This window comes from Macaca nemestrina, chromosome X, assembly GCF_043159975.1.
Source record: "Macaca nemestrina isolate mMacNem1 chromosome X, mMacNem.hap1, whole genome shotgun sequence".
Classification (NCBI taxonomy): domain Eukaryota; kingdom Metazoa; phylum Chordata; class Mammalia; order Primates; family Cercopithecidae; genus Macaca; species Macaca nemestrina.
The window spans coordinates 150769083-150791276 of NC_092145.1; the positions used below are offsets into that span (position 1 = coordinate 150769083).

Genomic DNA, 22194 nt, shown 5'->3' on the forward strand with positions numbered 1-22194 from the left:
ATTTCTGAAATAAGAAACGACTGCTGAACTCTACATGCCCTAATGTTGCCGCTGAGGGGAGAGGACCAAGGGAGAACACTCCGGCCATGGAAGGAATCCGCCCTGGCTTCCAACCCTGGCATGGGCCCTGGATGGCTGGAATACTGAGGACAAACTGCGGATTCTCCTGAGGCCTCGTCCCAGGGTTGCCAGGTAACATGCAGGGCACCCCGGTGAATCTGCACTTCAAATAAACAACACAGGGTTTCCCTGTGAGTCTTAAACACCGCATGGGAAATACTTACGCTTTAAAGAACATCCATAATTTACTTGAAATTTGAATTTAGCTGACTGTCTTGTATTTTAATTTGCTAAATCTGTCAACCCTACTTTGTTCCCTGGACTGAAGATGGGGCTGACGCAAAGGCATCCCACAGGGTTTGTGAGTACTAGCTGAGAGGACGCATTTAAAGTACAACGTACTTGACAAGATCACTGGTTGGATCATCCCTGTTTGTATTTCCAGCCGCAGAAATACTTAAGAAGATCACAACTTCTAAGCAACCCACCACGGGAGAAAGGAAGGATGGCAGAGGGAAAAGGAGTGAGGGAACCAGAGACAGAGGCAGAAGAGAGAGAGGGAGGCCAAAAGGCAAAGACAGACAAAAACTAAGAAATTATCACAAAAGAGTACAAGAGAAAGAAGGGAAAGAAAGATACACACACAAAAAAGACCGGCTGACTGAAACACAAAGGAAGGAAGGAGGCCGGGGGCGGGCGGAGCGCCTGGCGCCATACCAGCAGTTCTTCCTGCAGCTGCGGAGTCACCGAACACACGTATAACTGAAGTGACTTCAGTGTCAATGTGCTGGAGTGCACGGGGATTCTGAACACTTCATTGAACACCAGCGGCACCTGGAACTCCAGAGCCTTGGAGCAGTAAGTGTTGGGCGTGCCCAAGTCCAGTGGTGGCAAATAGACGCGGATGTGACTGCAAATAGAATGGGGGAGGGAAGAGCACGTGCAGGCGGCGCTCACAGATGCCTCGGGCCCAGAGCAGGCACGACCTACACGATGCGCGCAGAGCCCCCACCTGTAGCTACAGTCTCAGAGTCCTTTGCAAAAAGTTCCTTTCTCAACTAAGCATAGACCGATGTTCCCCAGGGATAGGGGAAGTCCCCCACAAGGAGGATGCCTTCCAAGCCAGGACTGAAGCAGTGGACGCTTCCAGGCCCTGCTGCTCCCCATCTTTTTGGGAATTGCCCCTCAGCTCTTTCTACACGGCTCCCCCATTGCTTTCTCAGTCCATCACCCATGGGGTAGCCCGTGTTTCCCACCCTCCCTGCCCCAAGTCTGGCACATGGGAGGGGCTGAGCCATCTGTGAGCACTGCAGAGGTCACTGGGGTGGCCAAACCCCAGCCAAGCCCCCAGCTGCTCACACTCAGGGGTCCTAAGGCCTTTAGAACACTTGCCAAAGGGGGCCCACCCTGTGCCCTGAACAGACCATTACAGGCATGGTCACCTGCTTGGGTAAGTGGGACCCTCCATCAGGCCCCCATCTGGAGCCATGGAGCTCAGAGAGGCAGCAGCCCCACGACTGAGGCCAAAGGCACTAGCTGCTCCCGACGCCTATTTTCTCCTCCCCGCTCCGTCAAGGACGCCCTGGTCCCAGCCAGAGGTCTCTCAAGATCACAGAGAAGAGCACGACAGCATCAGCAACCCCGTCCCCAGCACCAGGAGAATGCAAAAGGCTCCTCTGCGCCAACACGGCACACACTAGCTGGGCACTGGCACCAGCACCTGCACCGGCCTCAAATCATTCACTAGATTCTTCTGAAGACTTTACACCTCAGACAGACACTTCCTGGTGCTTTCCTGGAAATTCAGGCTCCCAAACTGTCTTTTCCCTCCTCAGCCATGTGGCCAGCTGGCCAGCGCCCTGGGGCCTGGCTTACACTTTGCAGTCTTCCTTCACCGCCAGCCCCGCTGGGTTCTTCAGCTGCAGCACGTGCACGAGGAGACACTCGTTGCCGCTGTCGCGCCTAGGAAACCAGACGTGAGTCACGGACGGCAGGTGCCTCCCAGTGAAACCATCCTTCTGACTCAACCGCAGCAGTGGCCATCTACTGCCTGGGGTTCTGCCCCACCCTATCCCCAGGGCACATCTGCACCTAGTGGGTAAAGCCCAGGTACAGCACAGTCCCCGCAACAAACAATGACCAAATGCCAACCATGCTGGGTGGAGGAGCCCTGGACTGCAGTGAAAAGAGTGAGCAAAGGAAATGGCTGGGACCCAAACACCTGTCTCCCTCAGGGGCACCTCGCAGTCACTGCCTTTATTGACACTCTAATTAGAAACCAAGAATTGTTGTCCTGCCAACCAGCAGATTACTTCCTTGAGGGTGAGGGAGGGAGCCTGCTACCCGTGCTGCAGTGAGCAGAATCAAGCCCCGGCAGGCACAGGCACAACCGTCCCCGAAGGCCGCACTCTGCCAGAGCCCCCGGCTTCAGGAAGTGGCAGCTCCCAGCTGTGCATCTCCGTGTTGGAAGACAACAGTGGAGCCACCTTTCCCCGTCACTCCTTCCTGCCACCTCTGTCCCCTCACCTGAGACCTGGGGTAACAAAGGTCCCTCCAGCCCTGTGTGTGCAGGTGGGAGCCATGGGGTGGACCCGGTCTCCAGCCCAGCCTGAGGGGCAACAGGCTAGGGTCTGTACTCACAGGAGTCCCACGTGGATCTGGGGGTCTCCGTTACTGGCCGTGTCTCCGTAGGCAGGCTCCTCGGCATCTTCGTTCCTGAACACAGGGGTAAATGCAACCAACTTCATTCCAGAGGGAACCGATCGCTACAGATTCTGCAGAAACTCTCTCATGCTAAAAGAGGGCTTTATTAAGTTGTGACGTAAGTCAATGAGGTCATAATGTGTCTGAAGGAACAGGGCAGGCCCCCAGAATCCATGAGGCATCTTACTGGGTACCTGCCTACAAACTGCTGGGTTTTTTGTTGTTGTTGTTTTATTTTGTTTTGTTTCTGAGACAGAGTCTGGCTCTGTGGCCCAGGCTGGAGTGCACTGGCGCAATCTCGGCTCATTGCAACCTCCGTCTGCTGGGCTCAAGCAATTCTCCTGCCTCAGCCTCCCCAGTAGCTGGGATTACAGGCACCCGCCACCACGCCCAGCTAATTTTTGTATTTTTAGTAGAGGCAGGGCTTCACCATGTTGGCCAGGCTGGTCTTGAACTTCTGACCTCAGGTGATCCACCCACCTCAGCCTCCCAAAGTGCTGGGATTAAAGGCGTGAGCCACTGTGCCCAGCCTATTTCTTTTTTATGTTGTTCTTGTTTTAGGAAAATAACTTTGCAGCTGGGCATGATGGCTCATGTCTGTAATCCCAGCACTTTGGGAGGCTGAGGCGGGTGGATCACTTGAAGCCAGGAGTTCAAGACCAGCCTGGCCAACATGGTGAAACCCTGTCTCTATTAAAAATACAAAAATTAGCCAAGTGTGGAGGAGTAGATCTATAATCCCAACACTTCAGGGAGGCAGAGGCGGGCCAATCACTTGAGCTCAGGAGTTCAAGACCAGCCTGGGCAACATGATGAAACCCCATCTCTACTAAAAATACAAAAATTAGCCAGGCACGGTGGTGTATGCCTGTAATCCCAGATACCTGTGGGGCTGAAGTGGGAGAATTGCTTGAGCCCAGGAGTTGGAGGCTGCAGTGAGCTATGATTGCACCACTGCACTCCAGCCTGGGCAACAGCAAGAGCCTGTCTCAAGCAAACAAACAAACAACAAATAAAAGAAGAAAGTAACTTTGCACACCTTTCAAAACCACATGTGATACTTGGGGAAATGTTCAAAAATTAACTTTAAGTGAACTGTCTTCTAGATACTGGAGACTTAAATTGTATGAAAAAATAATGACATCAAAGATGCCCGATTAAAATAAAGCATGGAATTCCAAAAGGTGCTGTGTCATTGTGAAACCATTCCTATAGCTAAGAAAACAAGAAGGGAGGGAGGGAGGAAATTCATTTCTAATGAATGAATGTTCTTTCCGGCAAAGCAGGGCTCTCCCATACACTGATTCTCCTTTTTGAGCTCCTTCAGACCCAAGCCTTAGGCCCCGAGGGTCAGGGAGAAAGACTTCTTTCTAAAACCCAACCACCCAAAGGTGAAGAAGCTAGAAAAATATTCTGCCCCTGGACAAATAAAGTGTCAATGTATGAAAGTTTCGGTACGGAATCTTTTTGTGATTGCCAGTAACACAGGTGATTCTGCGTAGGAAGAAGGAAATAGTAAGACTGGCTTCACACCTTTTGGTTAGAGGTTCAAACACCCCACTGTCGCTGGCTAGTGAATAATCCGACAGGCATGCGGAGATGCGGCGTGCCCTCCTCTCCAACCTCTTGGCACTGTCTTCTCGAAGAGTCACTGCTGCAAGTAAGGGACACACACAGGGTCAGGAAATAACAGCACCAGGGACCAGGGTCCTTGACGCTGGAGCACCCACTACGTCACTGAGTGTTCCAGAGACTCGCCGGGACACGCACACACAGAGACATGCTGCGCTCTAGTCGTTTTTCATATTGGAAAATTGAAGAAATGAACTTCTGGCTACCTCTTGGATTCATAAATCTATTTCCACCCCCTTCATGAGCACACAGAACATAAGATGATGATGATAAGCCCCTCAAATGGCGCTTTCCGAAAGCTGCTCACGCTCACGAGACAGGAAAGCAGCATTCGCCTGATGGGAACAGCAGCAGCGCTCGCCAAGAGGTCATGGTTTTCACTGCCTTCTTTACCCTGTCGGGTATTTCCCATGTTTCACACAACAAATACTGCTTTTATACTCAGGAAAAAACATTTTAATTATCCAAATAAACCCTAGAAAAATTAGCAACCTTCAAAGCAGAGGACACAGTTGAACCCACACTCATCCTCTGAAAACGCCACCTGGGAGGCCTGTGGCCCCGGGGGAGGAAGCTGGGGCTCAAGCCTGGCTGTCTCAGTGACCTCAGGCAGGAGCCTTCCCAGCCGCCCTTCTGGGTTAGCATGCTACTATTCCTGGGCTGCTTAATTTTATCTTTCACATCTATTTTACTCAAGAGCCAAAAATAGCCATTGAAATGTTTCCTTTTAACATTTCATCAGCCGTTTCTACCCATTTCCTCAAAGCAGTAAGTTCCTTTTAACAAAACCAATCCAAACGGGTATATAATCTTCCTGCGCTAAATGCAACTGTGAGCCCAGGAGTCTGTTTTCTGGCGGGTGTGCTCGGCTGGAACACGGAACGGAACTGGAAGCCCCGGCTGGGCGCTCCACCACCACTCAAAGCCAGCCCCCGCTTCCATCTCCGCACTTTTCTTTGGCTAAGTTCTAGAAACGGAAAGTGTTGACCTCTGTGCCTTCCTAAACTGAGTCCACTGGTGACCATCTCTCCTTTCAACCAAATTATCATCCATACCAATGAAACACAAACACGTTCAACAGCACATGGAACACATGGGGCTGTGGCCTTTGGCCTCGCAAGGTCAAGTGGAGGCCAAGTGAAACTTACAAAGGTCTGCCATACCACATCTGGGGAATCTGCTGCTTCTCCCCCATCAGCTAGGGCTGGAAGCCGGCCTCCATCCTGGGGTGGCCAGAGGCACTGCCTCTCAGACAGCTCAGGACTCCAGAGGCCAGCTCTCCTCTTTATCCCTGCCACATGGAAGAACCCAAACACCTGGCCCTCAACTGCAAATGGAAGCCCCCCCATCCACTGCATCAATCCCAAGCAAAGGAAACCACCACTACCATTTGCATTCCCACCCTGACACATGAGGTCCTCAGACCCAACTGTAGATGCCTGCAAGGAAACGGCACCAGGTAACGAGCCTAAGCACCTGCAACCACCCCAGCCCAGGGCACAAGTCTGGCCATGTTTCCCTCTCATCATGCCATAGAAGTCAATGCAGAGAGGAAAGAAATGAAGGAGCTAATCCTCGAAGCCCAGGCTGAGTCACCGGACCCACAAGGTAGGTGGAAGTAGGAATTGCCAGGAGCAAGTCCCATCGGCAACTGCCCCGGCTGAGAAAAAGCACAGACTCCACGCTCCACACCCTGGATGCCTGCCCTAGGGCTTCAAGGCACAGAGGTGGACCCTCAGGAGCAGTGCTAGGGAGACAAGGGTCAAATCTTCCCCATGTTCATGTGAAAAATCTCTTTACTCCCTTTTCATCATTCAAGACAGACAGACAGACAGTAAGAGCCAAGGATGTGAACACTGCTTGGTAAAAAGGAAGAAAATATAGTAAAAACCACAGCATAGCAAAGCTGCCAGGTGGCATATGACAGCAATGAACACCATTACATTCCAGAAACAAACACATACAGGGAATGAACAGTGAAAGCTTCTAGGAAAGTTCTTCAACAGCTTTAGTAGCCGCCATGAATATTAACAATGAGATAACGATAAAGCCAATTGCTAAGTTGTGTTGAAGCGCAGCTACAAGATAACCCTCCTTGGCCACACCCCAGCCATCCTGAACACATCCATTCACAGCACAAAGGTGTGCCTGGGGCCTGAGCAACAACACTGAGCGACGGGACTCCCAAGGCCACTTACAGTGAGCACTTCTGTCGAGCCGCATGAGAAGAGATTAAAAAAAAAAAAGCACAAAGTGAAAACACTGGCGAATCTAAGCCAACAACATTAAACGGAGTATCAATATCATAAAAGCATCAATAAATAGATGAGCAAAGTCAAGATTTTTATAGGTTTTGATTAGCAAATACTAATGGGTAGATAACAATAGCTAAGTATTTCATAATCACAACACATTTGACTTTTAAAATCCAGGGAAGACAAAACTGCAACAAAAACGTAAATAGTATGAAAGATCACAGTGTATTGCCCCACTCCTCTGACCTGCCTTCTGTTTCCTCTGATTGATTGAAAACACAAGGAAAAAATCATTCAGAGGCTGGTTTGCAAGTTTGGACAATTTGATTTTTTAGCTTACAAAAATTTTGTCTTACTAAGACTTGCTGGGGCCAAACTTAGACCGCAATGTTCCAAGCACAGCTGATACATGATGGGGCAGGGGAGGCGAGGGGCCCCCCTGTGTCCATGCCTGAAGCTGGCTACCCAATCCGGCCCTCATTTCAAGTTTCTAAGGACACAAATTAATGTGTCCTTGGAACAAAGTAATATACGTAATATATAAAACCACCACCAGGTGGCAATATCATAAAAGGTACCGCTAGGCGGCAGTGTCGCCCAAGAATCCACCACCGATGTCATATAAGAATCAACCACCAGATGGCAGTGTCAGTCAAGAATTTATCGGCAGTGTCATATAAGATTCCGCCACAAGATGGCAGTGTAACACAAGAAATAATCACTAATGCGCTATGACTCCACCACGAGATGGCAGTGTCTACACACGTAAGCAAATAATTCCCAATCTAAGAAGTTTCAACCATTATAGCATCTGCCAAGGAAAAGCGAAAGAAAAATAAAGAAATTAGGATGTGAAATTAAGTCAGCCCTTCTCCCTCCCATTCTGTCTCTCCTCTGGCCCAAAGTGGCCCTTGGGCCTTGTGCAGATTTTATGCCTAACTAGACTGACATTCTGGAATCTCAATCCCTTAAGGAGAAGGTGGTGGGAGAGAGGAGGGAGACTAAGAAAAAAGTCCTAATTGGATACTTTTTTTTTGACTGAATGGAAAAAACATGGAGCAATCAATCTGTGGTTATAAAGAGGAACAAAGCAAATGAAGGATACCTGCATATATGGACTTCAGAAACAATGTATCTGGGGATACCAAAGTGTGTTGCAAACACAGGGGCAGACACCAAAATAGAGATGCCAAAAAGCCATGGGGCAGTCTCAGAACATGATGGCCTCCGGTTACGCACATAAGTGCCAACAGACTACTATTTTATAGAGTGATCAACCTATCCATTGATCTACCAATCCATCTATCTCTTGGGTAATAGAATGGTGGTGAACGGAAGGGGTTACAAAGATCACTGCATTCAAGGATGGAAAAAGTGACACTCAGTCCAGATATGTGTTCAAGGTCACACAGCTAGAAGTGGACAGGGCAGGGAACAAAAGCTTGGTCTCCCAGGTGCTAGTCTGAAGCTGTTGCCACTACACCACACTGGTTCTGCTCTCTAGTTTTATTTCTACCCTTTGCCGCATAAATACTCCATAGTACGTGACTAGGGTCTCTCAGCCTCAGCCCTCTTGACATTTGGGGCTGGATCATTCTCAAGGCCGGGGGCGGGTGCTGCCCTGTATGTGGTAGGGTGCTTAGCAGCATCCGTGGCCTACACTCGCCAGATGCCAGGAGCATCTCCCATCCCCTAGTTGTGACAACCAAAACTGTTTCCAGACATTGCCAAGTGTTCCCCAGGGGCAGGAGGCAAAAACACCCCTGGCGAAGATCCACTATGCTGCACAAGTTATCTAGTGCTTGCCTAAACGGAATATTTAAAACGTTTTTGCTGTGCAAATAAAAGTCAGTTAAATGTGCTGAACTTCAGGAATGGGAGACCTTGTTCTTGATCCTCTTTAAAACCCAAGGAAGATAAAGTTGCCATGGGTTGGCTCAGAAAAGCACATGGGGTCAACATTCCCTTCAATAGGAGTCTGGTCTTCCAAGCAGGCTACATGCTGAAAGGCCCCGGCTCCAAGGAGGAGCTGAACCAACACCAACTGAACGGATGAGGCGCCACGGAGCTCTGTGTTTCTCCATTTGAAGAACCACCAGAGAAACTGATTCAGTAGAAATGACTGATACTTACGGGCATGTCTTTTGAAATTACACATTATTTTCACTTCCACATTTGATAGAATTATGTTCTTGAGAACTATAAAAGATAAAGAGATGTCAAAGCAACAAAAGAAGTCGAGATTTCCACTAGCTACAACCAGACACCAGTTGGCATAACGGTCTCAGGCGGGCACACACTGACGGTTCCATCTCGGCACACATGCTGCAAAGGTCATGAAGGCCCTAGTACATCTCTAGCAGCCTCTGAACGTGGAAGACTGTGTGGTTCTTACCCTAGTTTTGAACAATTAAGTATTTTTTGAAAACAAGCCAAGTACCTAGGAAAGACAACTTTGTCATTTTCAGTGATCTTTCCCCAACACAGACCAGAAAGGGCAGGTGTGTGCTCTTCCCGATCACATCAACATTCCTAAATGTAAAGCTCACCATGGACCTGGAAAGCCAGCGGTCCTCACTCTGGCCCCCCGTGGTTTCCTCCCTGCAGGTAACCCTCACCCCGCAGGAGGCCGCATCCGCACTTACTTCCACCCACAGGAGCGCTGGCTGGTGGGGGTCCTGGCTCGTGTGGCCCTTCCCCGTCCCCAGGGACCCCGTGTGGCTGAAGGGCCGCCATGCCTGGTAAGTCTTCATCCCCCAGAGCCGAAGCATGCACCCGCAGTCTGTCCAGGGCACCCAGGCCTGGCCCCTCACAGCTGTCCGCCAGCTGCGCCAGCGGTGAGTCCCGTGAGGCAGGGAGGAAGGGCGTATCCAGGGGCGAGCTTGGGGGCGACAGCGAGGACAGGGAGGAGCGGGAGGACAGCGACGCCAGGGACTGGGGTGTGTCCAGGGACCGCCTCTGCTTGTGGAAGCCCGAGGGGCCTGCCGGCTCTGTAAAGGTGGCATCTCGCCCCAGCGAGTCGAAGGGAATGAGGTCGAAGCGTAGAAGCTGGCCGCCCTCAGCGTCAGGCTTCTCGTACTGCGGGAGGCCGTAGATGTCCGTGAAGCTGACTGAGCTCAGGGAGCCCCGGCTGGAGGCCAGAGACCCGCGGCTGGAGGCCAGGGACCCGCGGCTGCTCCCCGAGGACACCGTCAGGGTGCTGGCACACAGGCTGAAATGAGACAGCATGGCCATCTGAGATGGCAGAGCAGCCACCCCTGCTTACCCTGTGAGCACGGAAAGGGCGGCAGAGAGCAGTGGGCAACAGCAGAGACCCGTGCCCAAGTCCCAGTCCCAGTCCCGGCTGGAACGCATAGTAGCCAGGTACACTTGCTCAAGCCATTCACCCGCTCTGGGCTCCCACGGGCTCACTGGGGCCGAGGTGAGAACAGTTCCCACCTTGGGCATTGTTAGGAGGAATATCTGAGAAAATGACACATCTAAGGCCCTTGACATTACGCTCTACCATACGGTAAGAGATGAGGAAATGTGCGCAGGGCCATTCTTGAGCAGCCAAATCTTACTAGCTTAAAAAATGCATATGCTTTTAAAAAAAAATAAAATAAAAATGTGCACGTGTATAGATGTACACTTCTGAAGTTGTTAATTAGGTTACAAAATCCTTGAATACATTTGACTTCACGCCTCTTATTTACCCTGAAGCCAAATGTGGTTCTCTCCATAGTCCTTGAGTCATACAGTAGTAGCATTTTAAAAATATAATGTATCCATTCTGTGTTAACAACACTTCAGGTCAAGCTCCAGTAGGAGAAAAACAAGCTACAAGAAGCAAGTTCATGTACCAGTCATTGGAACACGATGATCAAATACTGTTTTCTCTTTGAAAGTAACCTACCTTTTTAACTGGGACTGGAGGTAGGACGTTAAGCGGGTGGCTTCTTCCAGCTGCATAAGCAGACAATTCCTTTTTTCCTGAAGCAGAATCCTGTAGGTAAGAAAACAGTCAATTAGTACATTTCAAAGACAGGGAGAATATTTTCATAACAAGACATTCCACTATCAATTCCCCCCAGCTGAGTTAGGTTGCAATGACCACCCATTCTAAAAGCACCCAGGTCACAAGTGCCCACATCACAGAGACTGCTTTTGTCCCATTTGAAAAATACTGGTACCCTGAGCAGTGCCTGCTACTCTGTGGAAGCTCCAGGCACAGGGCACGGGGGAGGGGATGCGTGAGAGGAGGAGTGGGCACAGGGATGGGTCAATGTGTGGCTGGGTGGGTGAGGTACAGGTGGACAGATGGGTGGTGGCTGGATGGGTGGGCGGCTAGATGGGTGGATGGGTGGGTGGGTGGGTGGGTGGGTGGATGGCTGGCTGGGTGGGTGGCTGGGGATGGCTGCTTGGATGGATGGGAGGAGGAGTAGGTGAGCAGAAGGACAGATAACCAGCAGATGAGCTCAAATGCAGAGCACGCAGTCATCTGTTGAAATTCCTTGGAACAAATCAGATTCCCTCATCCTAGGCCACCTTCTAGAGAAGAACAAATACAATTCTAAGATCTACACAGTTCAAACATTAGAAGCAAATGGAACGAAACAGCAGCTGTGGCCATCTCCAGGTCATGGGGTTGGAGGCATTTTCGTTTTCCTTCCTTCTACTTTTTTCTACTTAGTAGTTTTCTAGAATAAAATTTGTTCCTACTACAGTAAGCCCACCACCTAGAATCGAGCCTACCATGGATAGGCACTCAATAAACAGTTGTTGGACAAGTCCAGGAATAAATATGTTTGCCTCTAGAAGGAAACACTCCTGTTTACAAATCGAAATGACACTGATGTGTGGCCACAGCAGGCCCCTTTAATACCTTCCTCTTTCCACCAACAGGGAAGGGGACATGCCGAAGGGGTTTAAAGAGCTTGGTTAGGTAGGAGTGAGAGGAAACCAGACACGGTGTCCGACGGCAGCCTGGGATTCAGAGAATCCCACCTGGCCAGTCACTCACAAGCTGTGTGGCCTTAGGCAAATGTCTCACCCTCTCTGAGCCCTTAGTTTCATTACCTGTAAAAATGGCGTCCACAATCTCCAGCTCAGTGAACTGATGGTGCATAGATAAAATAATGTACGGCAAATGACGCGTGATCGACAAAGAGCTGCTATCACCCATAAAGGAAACAGATGCGCCACCAACTTAGGATAAGGAAGACAAACCAGTCTGAGTTTGTTTACAAGTTTCAACCACATACCATAAATTCTGACGAGCCTTTGTTTCTCCTGATGCAAACAAAATTCCAAATGGTGCCATGCAGAGGTCAGTTGGCAAGAGAGCACAAGCATCATCCTAAATGGAGCCATGACACAACCCACTTTCAAGTTCAATATCATATATTAAAACCAGTTGTTTCCAAAGCATGATCCAAAGACCCCTGTGGATCCCCGAAACTCTTTCAGGGATCCTATGAGTTCCCCTCTTTCCCAATGGCATATCAGTACACAGCTAGATAGTCTTCACGTATTCACTCAAAATGACCCTATCTCAACAGGCCGAATACGCCAATGACCAAAGCAGCTGCCTTCTAGCCAGTCAGACGCTAAAGAGATGGATAGCAAGGGCAAATAATACCACTCTTCTCACTATAGTTTGTTTCAAAAAAGTTATCAGTCATAAAAATGTTACTAATATTAACACATAATAGGATTTTTAGTGTCTTTTTTTTATTTTTTGAGATAGGGTCTTGCTCTGTTGTGCAGGCTGGAGCACAGTGATGTGATCAGAGCTCACTGCAACCTCCATCTCCCAGACTCAAGCCATCCTCCCACCTCAGGCTCCCAAGTAGCTGGGAACACAGGCACGTGCCACCACACCCAGCTAACTTTTGCATTTTTTGTAAAGATAAGGTTTTGTCATGTTGCCTAAGCTGGTCTCGAACTCCTGAACTAAAGTAATCCCCCTGCCTTGGCCTCCCAAAGTGCTGGGATTACAGGCGTGAGCCACTGTGCCCGGCCTATTGTTATCTTTAATAAATAAATATTTTAAAAATTTCCCAGGGCTAACTTCTAAATTAGTAAATACTGACAGATAAAAATCCACATAAACACTGATAGGTCCCTGGGTGGGGGAAAAAGGAAAAACGAAACAATTAGAAAAAGGAACTTTTAAAAAAAATATATAAACAAAAGCTCTTTGGGATCCTCAGCATTTTAACATTGGAAGGAGGTTCTGAGACCAAAATGTTTGAGAACAGCCGTAATAAAGTCTTGAGTAGAATTTTCTAAGATTACACTTACCTATGATATTTTAGTTTTTAAGGAAAATGTTTTGATAGCTTGTACAAATGAAAGTAACTTTAAAAAAGCAATTCTGAAGTTCCACTGAGGGGCTTATAGAAAGGCACACTGCTTTGTATGCACTGCCTCATTCCTTACTGGTCTTTGGATTCTATCCCTGCTTTACAGACGAGGAAACTCATATAAAGTAACTTGCCTCTGCTACACAAGTTCAAAGCTCGGTCGGGCTGGCTTGACTCCAAAGCCAAGACACATTACCAACAAACAGGCATTTCCTTTACTGCTGAAAAACATTTCCCCAATTTTCTATGATACTCACATCCTACCTAATGCTTATCAAGGGCGATATCCTCAAAAACCCCATCGTTTTCAGAAGATGGAAAGCCGAGAGTTTTAAAAGGGAGTTTAAAAGGGAGTTCAAAATACACCACTCACTGGGCTTTGGAGTTGTAACTTGGAACCCACTCTCACAAGCACTGGGACACTATTAAGTCACAGAGGACTCCAGGGGCAGAGACGACACCAGCAGAGCATATCTGGCGGCAAACACTGACCAGCCCCAGGAAGCAATTTGTTGTAGGGAATTTACCCAAGCCCAGTCCAAGGCTATTAACTTTTTTCTTAATGCTTTTCAGAAATTCTAACCCAACCTAAATTCTATTAGCTCAAATCCCAAATTAATAGAATCTCAATTGAGTTCTTACTGAAAACTGGCTCCACTCTTGAGTGACCAGGGTAGAATTTCCAACCCATTGCTAAATCCATCGGCGCATTCCAGCTCTGTTTTCACACATATGACATACAGAAACATTCATATGTGTGGCTCAGTTTTAGACTGTCTTTAGTCATGACTTATTTTCAGATTGTTTTATCTGTAGTGAAAAAACCAGCTCTGTTTTCACACATATGACATACAGAAACATTCATATGTGTGGCTCAGTTTTAGACTGTCTTTAGTCATGACTTATTTTCAGATTGTTTTATCTGTAGTGAAAAAAGTTTTAGATCAAATTCCCCCCTTCTATCCAGTACAACACATTTGTCACTATACAAACAGGTGCATATCGGAGCATGCAAGAGACAGCACATCTGCATACAAGATCACACACAAGTGCCCATGAGTGCCCACATGTGCAGTCTAATTTTATGCTGGTTATTCTGAAAGTTGCAGATGACTAAAAATGTAACTTCCTTACCAAACAGGGGCCACGCTGGCAATAACTGAGACACCTAAAAACTAGCTGGGACATAAACTGCTAAAATGAGAATCAGACATTTGCCTGACTTCTGTACATATTTTTTCAACAAAAAGAAAAGGGGATACAGTTTCCTGGCAGAAAACTGGCCAGGGCCCAACTCCTAAAGCACATAGCCTTGTGTCCCCAATTCAAAGGAAACGAACTTCAAAGAATATTTACCACTGCTATGAAAAGGAGTAGAAAAGTAAGCTAACAGATTAAGAAAATATAAAGTCTAACTTACAGTCTTTATTTACTTTACATAAAGTACTGTATTGTAAAAATGTCATTAAATTATAACAAAGGAAAATGTGACTTCAGGTTCGGCAGAACCAAATTTTTGCTTTTTGATAGATCTTTCCTTTTGAATCACCCCTATAATAAAAGCCGTCATCCTTGGAAAGAGAATTTCTCAGGATGGCAGGTATCTTGCAACAGAGCTGTGGGGTTCTCTGTTGAACATCAGCATCTTGTATAAATGCCTGCCACACACTAACATGAGCAAGCTAAAACAACAAAGGATGCCGCAAGCGTTGACAGGAGCCATCTGAGATTATCTAGGGTATGTGTCCTTCACCTCAATTCTGCTCCCTCAGCCCAGGAGACGTGCACCAGCTCCCTCGGGAGATGCTGGCTCTGAGCAGCTGGGAGGCCGCCGCATGTATCATCTGCCGGGGCGGGAGGCCTGAAGGAGGTGCGCATCTCTCTCTTTCTTCCCCGGATGACACCCCCAGCCCAGCACATGCCTCCCATTTGCTGCTGATGACACTGCAGGTGAGACAGGCAGACTGGGCCCAGTTCCACAGCTGGCACAGCTCAGCCTTAAGGCACTAACCTCACTCTCTCTCTGTACCTGGCCCACGCCGGATCTCCTAACGCTGCCAGCCTGTGCTGGGGGAAGCCTCCTACCATGTGGCCCCATGCTTGCAAACTGCAAGCACCCCTCCAATGAAGGGAGGTGGCGTGGAGAAATGGGCCCTGTGTGCACCAGCACAGAAGGCCCAGAGCTACAAGAGCCCCACCCCCATGCAATGTGCGTGCAAGTGCTTAGCACATGTGGATGTGCTTTTCCGGCCAAGGTCATTTAGTGGCAAATTCAGGAAACACGCTCGGGGCAATTAGGTCCTGATAGAGGGCTCTGAGCCCCAGGACTCAGCACCTGGGCTGGTCCCACGTGAGACCCCCATGTGAGTCAAAGCTGGTCCGGCTTTGCTATCCCCGCCCTTGAACCCAGGCATCAGGGCTAACACTGGCTCCATGGAGGGCTGCAGACTTGTACTCAGGGGCCACAGCACTCGGGTGTGCTGGATTTCCATGTGGTGACAGCAGCCACAGTCAAGGGAGTGTGGGTGTGGGGCCCTAAGACGCAGGTGGCATTTGTGGGGCCAAGTCCATCCCCGTTCACAGAGAAGCAACAGGAACTCCCAGGCCCTCCTATGCAGAACACACGTACGAGAATATCAGGGGTGGAACAGAAGGAAATGGTTAGGCGAAAACAAATGCAGCCGTGCAAGAGCACAGTAGAAAACTTCAGCGGCGCAGTTCCTTTCACATTCACGTTCTCCTCGCGGTTGATTCTGGGTGAAGTGACAGGGCATGCCACCATCTCAGGCAAAATGAAATTCACCTGCCTAGGACTCTGAGCTCAACTCTCCAAACACCACTACTTCCCTCTGAGGCTGCCGTGAGTCCCTCGTGCCAAGCCACAGACATGTCTCCTATGAAAGTGACCCCTGAACATCCAAGCATAAAGGATGCCCAACAATACAGACAACCATCGTGAAATAGGAGTAAGAGCATCTGAACAGATCGAATCATCCAAGCGTCTATTATGCCTCTGTGGAGCTGCTCATGTGATCTCAAGGGGGCAAGACCTTAACATGTCGGGGAGGGGCTGCTCTCCAAAGCCCAGCTGATAGCCACAGAGAAACTGCTGTTAAGTATGAAAAGCAGGCCCAGCCTTTGACACAATCTGCAATCTCACACAGCAAATGGAAACCAGGACACATGGCGCATGAGGAAAGGCGGAATGACTCAGTGCCGCCCAATACCAAAGCCACCATGCTGGCTTTGCATGTCCTGCGTGGTGAAGGAGCCTCAGGGCAGACCCATGACAGGTGGCCAGCTTCCCAATGCCAGAGAAGAGCAGGCCCTCCTGGCTAGAAATCAAAGTTGGAGAGGAAAGCAGGAGGTGGATACCCACCATGCTCACCACGTCAGGAACAGGGAATTCTTCCCCCATGCAACAGAGCTGCCCTGGCCGGAGCGGGACCACAGCCTGCTCAGGGCACCGTCCCACAAAGGCAGGTGAAAGCAGCGAGCACCAGCTTTGGGAAGGGTGGGACATGGGGGGAGGTGGAGGTCACCCATCTTCCCTCACTCCTTCCCCCTTGTCAATCACCTCCTGCTTTGGAGCAGAGGCTCCAGAGACCCAGGGAATAGAAGGCAGTGCCCCCCACCGCACACCCCTCCTGGGCCAGGGAACATCCAGGCAGGAGAGGCTCTGAGCAATCATCAGGAACACCCTCCAGCCACACACAAGCCATCCCATGGAGTTTTTCCAGCAGGCTTTCCGCTGGAGGTTATGTTCCCTCAACCCACCTCTCTGTGGCGCCCTGTGCGGAGGTGGCCCGTGCACGCCGCAGCTCCTCCTCCAGGCGCTCCCGCTCCTCCTCCAGCCGGGCCACATCTCCCGCGGAGCGGCGCTGTGCGATGATGAGCTGAAGCTCCTGCATCAGGGCCTCCTTCTCCTTGATGAGCTGCAGCCGGTCCCTGTCAGCCTCGGCCGTGCCTGGCCAGGACTCGTTGTCAAGCCGGGCCAGCTGCTGCTGGATGTTGGCGACTCTGCGAGAGAGGGAGGAAACAAGGACATCGGCGGACTGAAAACGCCATCTTCACACCATCTCCACGTCTCACACTGATTCTGTAAACTCCCTTTGCCAAACAAGTAGTGAAATGATTGCACCAAGCGACCCTTACACTTAAAAGGATTTGGAAACAATGGGTCCTAAAAAATGGTGCAGAAGTCCTTTCCTGAAGCTCCCTTAGCCTGAGATTCGAGATGACAATAACCCCATCGTGCCTGTTCCAAAGAACTGACAAAAAGGCCAGCAGCCCTCAACATGCCCATACTCTGAGTGGCTCAGACTCCTGATTTCCTATATGAAACTGTCCTAGAGCAGGAGGGAGTCTGCTTGTTTCTTCTGCCCACCCTCATCAGTAGCTAAACAGCATGCTGGACCCCCAGAAATGCTGCCAGCTTCCCACCTCCTCAGTTGTGTCTCACCACTGTCAGCCGCCTTAGCAAAATAACAAGAGAGAAATGCACTCATCATCTGGCCTCCTGAAGGAAAGACCTTCAAAGCCCCATGCTCCATGTCTTCTGGTTCTGTGTGCTCCTTCCTGCACCAGAGCCGCTGGCCATACATGAATTCAAAACACCTTTCAGAGAGCAAGTGAGCACTTGACAAAAGCTGAGTGCATTGAACAGTGAACAAACATGCCTACAAATATGTGAGAGGACGAGAGGCAGCCCTGTGAGCGTGGATGCTGGTGAGAGATGATATGGGTGGATGCAAAGCGCAACAATCCTCAAGGTGGAAAAACAGAGGCTGCTATCAGTTTCCATGCCTCGAAATTTCCAAGTGCTTGCTTGGCAAACAGACTGCATTACTTTTTGTGTCATGAGGTGCTGTCGAATGCAGATTAAGTGAAACAGATGTGGCCTGTATTTTTAAAGTATCCTTTAAAAGTAAGAGTAGAATGTTTTAAGCCCTTTAAGTAGGGTTAAAGATGAGGGATATGTTTCCAGGGAGAAACTAGGAATGGCGAACTCAACCTGAACCCTGTGCTGTGGAGGACATAGTTTGGCATACTCAGCCAAAAACAAAATCCAAAGACTTCTCTGAGATCACAAAGAGCTGTGAGAACAGGGAAGTGGCAGGCACACATAGCCCTACATCCTCCGAGGGAGATGCAGGGCAGAGGTGCTCCTGAGACTGCCTCCTCCTGTGCCCGTGGTGCACGGCACTAATCAAGGCTGGCTTCCCACCTTCTGGCTCTAGACCTCAGAATCCTCTACACTATGAGCCATGTGGATATCCCCAATTGACTAGCATTGCCACACATGTTAAAACCTGCCACCCAGCCCTGTGCCAAGTCAGGCTCCACCTAAACTAGACACGAGCACACGGACTCATGAGGATTGGGAATGACTCCCTCTCTAGCCACCAAACGAATCTGAAAACCCACAGTTAAGGAAAGAAATGGGTATACAAGTTATAGTTTAAATGTATGCATTTTACTCAAGTCCACTTCAACAAGGTAAAGACACTAGTTGAATGTCAGTAGCTTTATTAGATAAGTTATTTTCTAACTTAAAACTCATTTCCGGAAAATGTGTTGGAAGATGGTGCCAAACCATGTCACCAGAAAAACTAATGACAGAGGCAGTTGAACAGGGCTAGGAATCCAACTGGGCTTAAGCGTCCACCTATGTCTAATTAGTGTAATTAAAATTTATGGCAGTCATATACCCAAAACCCAAGGAAAATATACTCCAAGCAAACCCACAAATAAGTCAGTGCTAAATCAGACATTATACCCAATGACATTTCTGGAACATTCTACAGCAGACCAAGACAAGAAATAAATATAAAAGATGAAGAACAATGAGCAAGTCTGTGTCCTCATACTTTTTTTCATTTCCATTTATCTGATCCACAGGAAAGTCTATCTGAGCCCAGCTAAATTTTGCCCAACCATTTTGTACTCATACTAATTATCATACATATAATATAAACAGACATATTTTACAAAGCACTCCTTTTGAGTTTTCTGAGCCTTAAATATGAAGAGATCAAGATTCCATTTGAGTCTGCCAGCTCTAGGTTAGCTGCTGGCTGCTAGCCTACTACACCTTCAGCAGCTAGGATTCAAGCTGCTGAAGGTGGCAGAAGATCCAATTCCGGATAATCACACCCTTTCCAGGAAAATCTCAAGTAATATGCACTATCAGAAAAAAAAGAATGAGGAAAAAAAAGAATTATAGGAGGGAGGAGAGGCAAAGGGCAAGTTTCAAAAGACCTGTCTGCTGCAGGCATAAAGAAACAGAGCAGCAGCCCAAATTAAACCATGCCCTGTCACTTCCCACATCTGGCAGGAAAAATATGCAAGGACACATGGCAAGGTATGACCTCTCCAGCAGAAATAAAATCTGGATGAGGCTGACTTCTTGCAACCCATCTGGAAATGTTTGGGCTGTGCTGAACACCAGGCAAACATTTCTGTGCCTAAGAATTGTGGGGTTTAATAATAAAATTTCAAAACAATGCAACAATGCAAACAATCTCATCTTCATTTCAGAGCTATATATGAATCTAGAAGAAACTGGAATATATTGGAAAGTTCAATTTCTTTCTTTGTTCCCATGTTCTACGTGTGAACATTTGGGACCTGCTTCAGCTAGGTCGAGAGAGGCACATCTGTCTGTCTGTCTGTACTGGAAGCCAAAAGCACTAGGATTCCTTCAACAATCGATTGTTCTTAAGTCCCCGTGAGACAGACAAGACGGCTCTGCCTTTAAAACCGTATGACTTGTCTACCTTGCCATGGGCCGGAAATGAGCCATCTGCAAGGAGTATCTTTAGTAGTTAGGTTTACTTGAAGGAACAGACTTCCTGCCTAAGGCTAAACACAGATGTACTGAGTTTCAGTGCACCTTCTTCTACATCCATGCCAAACAGCTGATCCACCGGTTGGAGCCTCGCTCTTGTGAGTGCTGTTGTTCCAATTTTGGGTATTAAAGGAAAAACAATTTCCAGAAAGGCTTTTCTTTGAAATATCATTTCAGTGAAATTAAATACACGGAAGTAAAGCAAGGTCATGGTTAAAGTTTGCAAAAAAATAACTTTCCCAAGTTTTTTGTAAAGAGAACTAATAGCAGCTTAAAATTAGAGAGGATTTTTTTTTTTCTGTAAGTCAACTATATTCTTCAGTGATTCTTATTTCTGAGGGGTAATGAATTTTATGGCCTATATAAAATCTCTCCCGAATGCCTTTAAAAGCCTTAAAATATATGTCCCCGTGTCCTGATAGTGAAGAAAGCAAATGTTCAATCAAGCATGCAGGTTTCTTATTTATTATGTGATTCCCAAACTCTATTCCCTGAGCAGGTCTAATGTAGACAGACATAAAATATGAATCATTTTTCCCTTATGATTTTTGCCCTAACACTTTTCTGTTACAACCCAGGGCACCATTAAACCATGAACGAAAACCTGCATTTATGCCACAGAAACTATTTAGACTCTCACAATTCACATGAAAATCTTAAATACAATTTGCATTTTTATAGGAAAACAATGCACTTTTAATAATAAAAAGTTCTGAGGCATATCAAGAATAATCCCCAATTATTTGAATTTATACCAAAAATCTGCAGTCTACAATATCATTTCTCATGTTCCTAAAATCCTGCTGCTTTCTGGAATAGCAAGCAGAACTCCGGACAGCCCGTGGTCCTATCCCACGGTGATGAGTCATGAGGGATCCCAATGGCACATTCCAGGACACGGTGTCAGCTTAGAGCCTCATACCTCCAGATTGCAATTATGGCTACAGGTTTGATACTTCTTACATTTTTTCTTAGTTTTCTTGTTGTAAATACCCTTTTAAATAAAAAGCAAAGGTTAAAGAAAACATCAGCTGAAATGTAAAGAGAACTAATAGCAGCTTAAAATTAGAGAGGATTTTGAAATCACCTGATTTTGAAATCACGGACAATGAAATCACTTCAGCTGATTGAACTAAACTAGCGTCCATTCTACTCAACTCTTTTATGTCAGAAGTTTGAGAAGTCTAAATCTAGAATATCTGGGATAAGAAAGGTCTACTAATAGACCAATATCTCACCCCGTCCTCAGATTCCCAGCCCTGTCATCTTCTCCCTTTACAACAGACAGATCTTCAGAGAGCAACTTCATCAAATAAAAAGCAGCAAGTCTACAGGCTTCCTCACATTGACCAGAATAGGGAAGACAGAGCCGCAGTGGCAAAGATGCTTTTCTTTATTTCTCACAACTGTGCCCCACCCCTAAAACCCAGATACGAAGTCATTTGAGAAATGAAGAAAAAATCCAAGTGACTGATCAAATTCAACTGGAATCATAACACTATACTGATCCCCGACAACGGATGAACAGCAGGACTGATCCTGGCAACAAAAACTAAGAGGCAGAGAAACTGGATGGACCGAATGTTTTGTTCCTATCTGGACTGAGAGTGTTTCTATGGTAACAGCTACAGTTTGTGCACAGATCTGGAACAAGTGCTCTTAAGTTAAAAATAAGGAGCCATCTGCGTCATCGGGATTGCTTCAAGAAGACTTGCTCTTTCAACTTCACTTTTAAAATTTCTGAAATTTTTAAATCAGTAATGTGAATATTCCTATCATTAGGTCTGCCTCGGGAATCTGAAGAGGCATTCCTGAGGCAAGGTGCAAGCAGTCCTTTTGGTACACTTCACAGGACCCACAGTTAAAAACACAAAACTGGTCATCATGACAGTGGTCGTTTGGCCAGAGAATTCTCTAGAAATCATACCACCCACTCAGAATTATGAGTTCCACTTCCACAAACTTCCTTTAAATCCGAATATATATGAAATCCAGCTGGGTGGGGTGGCTCACACCTGTAATACCAGTACTTTCGGAGGCTGAGGCGGGTGGATCACTTGAGGTCAGGGAGTTCGAGACCAGCCTTGGCCAACATGGTGAAACCCTGTCTCTACTAAAAATACAAAAATTAGCCTGGTGTGGTGGCACATGCCTGTAATCCCAGCTACTCAGGAGGCTGAGGCACAAGAATTGCTAGAACCCAGGAGGCGGAGGTTGTAGTGAGTCAAGATCGCGCCACTACACTCCAGCCTAGGTGATAGAGCGAGATCCTGTCTCAAAAAAAAAAAAGAAAGAAAGAAAAAAAAAAGGGAAAAAAAATCTGAATATATATATGAAATCCCTCATT

The 22194-nt window shown here is 47.7% G+C and overlaps 1 protein-coding gene across 2 annotated transcripts in view; it reads right to left on the reverse strand.

Moving 5' to 3' along the window:
* LOC105478111 (WWC family member 3) overlaps positions 1-22194 on the reverse strand; it is a 128491-nt gene that overhangs the window by 17428 nt on the left and 88869 nt on the right. For both annotated transcript variants that reach the window (XM_071088662.1, XM_011735104.2), the window contains 7 exons: positions 16775-17017; positions 10546-10635; positions 9296-9861; positions 4297-4417; positions 2701-2775; positions 1936-2022; positions 778-970 (listed from right to left, as the gene is read on the reverse strand). In XM_071088662.1, coding sequence (XP_070944763.1) covers positions 778-970; positions 1936-2022; positions 2701-2775; positions 4297-4417; positions 9296-9861; positions 10546-10635; positions 16775-17017 — 1375 coding nt within the window. The remainder of the gene's footprint in view (positions 1-777; positions 971-1935; positions 2023-2700; positions 2776-4296; positions 4418-9295; positions 9862-10545; positions 10636-16774; positions 17018-22194) is intronic.